The following is a 3,978-nucleotide window of genomic DNA, read 5'->3' as shown; positions in this document are numbered from 1 at the left end:
ACATAAACCAAATCAGTGCCCGCCGCATGCTACATTTTCTGAAGCACATCTTTGCTTTTCTGATGTATTGACATTTTGTTATCTTTCTCCTCAAGGGGAGTTCTCAGGCATTAACCACCAACAGCAGCAAACCTTAGCAAATGTGAATGCCTCTGCCAGTGTCTTTCATCCATCAAGGTACTGTGCCACCACCCTTGCTCTTCCTTCTCCGGCACCTCGGTAGGTATGTATGATTAAAGAAACCAAAGAACAGGAAAAGCATTGGGGAAATAAAAAGGATCTGCTGTTGTTAGTTCAGCTGTGGTCTTGAAGAAGTTAAGTGTCCTGATTTTGATCTCCCCTTCTCACAAAACTATTAGAAAAAGCCACTTGTCTTCTCTATCTCCCATTAAATGCCCGAAAATGTTGTTCTCCATTTGCAGAACGCCGCTTTTCCCTCTTATTTTCTTACAGCTTTGAGGAATAGTAAAGCAATCCCAAAGGAGAATTTATCCTTGTTCCATCTTCTTCTTCCTGTCAGCTGCTAAGCTAGTTTCTTCATTCACTTCTGAGGATCCTACAGAAGTGACTTCCACTCACTTTTTAAGCTTGTATTGCTGATTCTAAATTACAAGACTCAGAAGCAACAGATGAACCCAAGAGGCAAAGACTGCCACAGCCCTCATCTAAGAAAAGATCCTAGATGTCAATACTTAATTTGTAAAAAAGGTTTAGAAATAGAGGCGGGGCAGGGAGGTGAATCAAATGACACATGTTAAACAGAAGTTTTAAAACAAAGGTTCAGGTATTCCTCTGCAGAGTTTCAAAAGAATAAATTACACACTTCCCCCAAAGAACATCCCTTTTATTTTGTAAATGGGTTGCACGAAGAAATACGGTTTAGGAAGAGATTAAAAACCACAAAGGCTGTCTCTGATTAGAAACGAATTTTTACCTTTTTGAGCAGTTTCTCATTTCTCAGTCTTTCACACACTATTGCCACTTCCGAACCTCGTGGTTCAAGCACTGAATTTGCTGTCAGCTTTCCTAAATTTCTCAGCAATACCGGAATGGACATTTCCCTCAGCAATGCCTTCCAAACCTACCATCAAAGAAAGAGAAGGGGAAAAAAAAAGATGAGATGCCCAAACTACAAGAACTGAACACCTGTACCTGAAGTATTTCTTCAAATAAATGCACTAAATCTAAGAAGATCTTCATTATTTTAAGTTAGCTACTTGGGTAAATAACTTGAAAAACAGCAAAAGGGCTATTTTTCACGGAAATCTGCACTTCAGACTGGAAAGTGTTACAAAGCTAATGGAGGTTACCTACCTCTTTAGATTTCAGGTGGTTTGTCAGGAGATGCTCTCTAACTAGACCATATTCCTCAATTAAATGAATAACTTCCAATTCATCTTTTGTGCGTTTTACTTTCTCCACAGCCTCCAGATACTTTAAGAGTTTTTCAGTCTCAGCAGAAACTGCTTTGTCTTTATAAGCCTCTTGGACATCTTTCCACCCTTTGGTAATGTATTTAGTAACTATAGCAATTCCTGTTGAAAAGAAAAATATTTTCCAAGCAGGATTACTGTCTTTATCCCGGCATTTATCATTCTAGCAAGCGAATGAGTTATCGGGTTTCACTCTCAGACCTGCCAACCGGCTATAAAAAGGTCAGCCACACATAGCTTAGAGCAGCAGTTTTAATTACTGCCCTATTCTCCTTCGTATTTGAAACCAACACATCTTCCCAAACAACGGGAAAGTGTGATTTCATCATTTGTAAACACATAGGAACAATCTGAGGGAACTGTATTATTTCATCTTCTCTTCACATAAGGAAGGAAAGGAAGGAACAAACTGTTTATCTTAAAGCGGTCGATTTCTGACATGACAACCAGCATTTTTAAGGTGCAATTTACAGGATACCATCACTAAGAAACCATCACTCCACAATGGTACTTGGGTTTCCAAAACAGTTCCACTGTAAATATCAAAGATTTAAAACAGAGTGTTTGCAGGTAAATAAAAATTTATTACCTTCACTGGCAGGTTTTAGGTGGGACAACCTCAGAAGATCTTTATGAGACCAACCACTTCTTTGTTTATATTTTGTAACTGCTAAAGCAACAGCCATGCCATTCTTTCCATTGTACCAATCTGCAACAGCTTTCCTCAGTGCACGGCCCCACATGCCACATTTCATGCCCTCCTTCAGATCTTTTTTAAATTGGATGAAAGTAAAGAGATGGGTTGGTATGCAACACACCTCAGGTACAGCTTTAAACGCTGCTTGTTTCGTTCTTGCATCAGAACACTGTGAGCAAATTGCAAGAGCAAAAAGCAGGGGCTCCTGTTTGGCTGCTCTGCCTTCTTGACTAAACGTCTTTATTTCTTGAACAACTTCACAACCTCTACCCTCTTCAATCAGTCTTATTAAAGCTTCTGCATTTTCAAAGCCCAGCTTCTGCTCCTTGATGTAATAAGTACCACCTTCTGAACCGAAACACAAGAAACGTTGCAGTCGATTCATATCGGTGACATGCCACACATAACCACTTTCAGAGTTCGGCACCTGCTTTTCACTCAGGAGATGCACTTGGTTTTCCTCGTCCCCCATTGTTTACGCTTCCAAGAGGTCTGCTGAAACAATAGTAAAGTTTATTAAGAACTACTGGTGTGAAAACCTGATGACTCTACTCTTTTATCACTTTTTAGTAAGAGACACTTGGTTCTATCTATACACTTGGGTTTTTTTCCTTCCTAAGTTTAATAAGAGTATACTCTGAGTGTGCAATAATACATATCAATCAGGGGAAAAGAAACAAAATAACCTCCCAGTTACAACGGTGACAAATTTCTTTCCTTAAAACCAATGTAGAAACTACTTAACTCCAATAACTAGCACATAGAAAACATGGCCCGTGTTAGGCCCTTTGGCCGCTAATATATTACAACTGCTTTCTTAGGTAGATTTCTGGATTGCTCAGAAATCAGATCTTACCCTACTCTACTTTGCTGAAGAATTGGTAATATTGACCAAGTGAAGAAACATGATCCTAAAATAAAGAACCAAAATACTGGAAATCTGTTTAGTTGGAAGACTTTGTGAGAGTTTAAACATGGTGGATTTCACTGAGGCTTAGACAAGAGCTTTTTAACAACTGTCAGTAGCTCAAGAAAAAAATTATCTTTACTACAGGCTCACGTTGTCTGCTGTTTCAAATGAGATCCAAGAAAATACAGACACAACTACAAATTCTGTACTGCTTTACACCTGAGGTTAAGAAACAAACAAAAAAAAAGCACAAAAATCCACAATCTTTCAGGTCCTTACACACTCTCGAGTTGCACAAGAGTTCAGCTGTAATTTTTGTAGGCAACAACACTGCTCTTACTTGGAGAGCATCTAGCATCGTAAAAAGCAAGCCACAACATTTAAACTGAAATACACGCAGATGAAATGAAATCTGCAGGGTAAGGGGAAGAAAAATCATCATCATCACTGTCTCCAGAACATTAACGTGATAGCAATAAATTCAGTTTTCTCAGTTCCCACCAAACAGTAAAAAGACACTACATAGCACCAAGAGGTCCTATAAAACAAAAAAAGTGCCGATAATCCACTCCATTAAACTGCAACTAAAATCTTACAATACACACACACTACAGTCTGAGCTCACAGAAACGACATTTCACAGAAATCCACTTAACAGTTTTTAAATATTCCAGATACCTACTTTTGACGTGCTTGTTTGGATACTGAAGATAAAAACCTTTTACTTCACTTACCAGGATAAGCTAGCACAAATAAATGTCACTAATGTAGAGAGATTTCCATCCCGCCCCTCCCTCCGCCAAGTTTAGGTAAGTTACATGCTGATTTACAGACAACTCCCCTACTTTCTACTTCACAAAGAACTTTCCTTTCTCTGCAAGCAACTAGAAATGTACCCTTCCTGCATTCTTGCCTATCTGCAGTGATCCAGAATTAAA

The 3,978-nt window shown here is 38.8% G+C and overlaps 1 protein-coding gene across 1 annotated transcript in view; it reads right to left on the bottom strand.

Annotated features, from left to right (window-relative positions):
- TROVE2 (TROVE domain family, member 2) overlaps nt 1-2,602 on the bottom strand; it is a 6,886-nt gene extending 4,284 nt beyond the window's left edge. Inside the window, exons 1-3 of the mRNA XM_010141622.1 lie at nt 2,023-2,602; nt 1,315-1,535; nt 935-1,081 (exon numbers count right to left, since the gene is read on the bottom strand). Coding sequence (XP_010139924.1) covers nt 935-1,081; nt 1,315-1,535; nt 2,023-2,602 — 948 coding nt within the window. The remainder of the gene's footprint in view (nt 1-934; nt 1,082-1,314; nt 1,536-2,022) is intronic.
- Between the last annotated feature and the right edge of the window lie 1,376 nt (nt 2,603-3,978).

The sequence above is a fragment of the Buceros rhinoceros genome, unplaced genomic scaffold (assembly GCF_000710305.1).
Source record: "Buceros rhinoceros silvestris isolate BGI_N320 unplaced genomic scaffold, ASM71030v1 scaffold20968, whole genome shotgun sequence".
Classification (NCBI taxonomy): domain Eukaryota; kingdom Metazoa; phylum Chordata; class Aves; order Bucerotiformes; family Bucerotidae; genus Buceros; species Buceros rhinoceros.
Note: the sequence above shows the minus strand (reverse complement) of the source record. Positions and strands in the feature narration are given on the sequence as shown.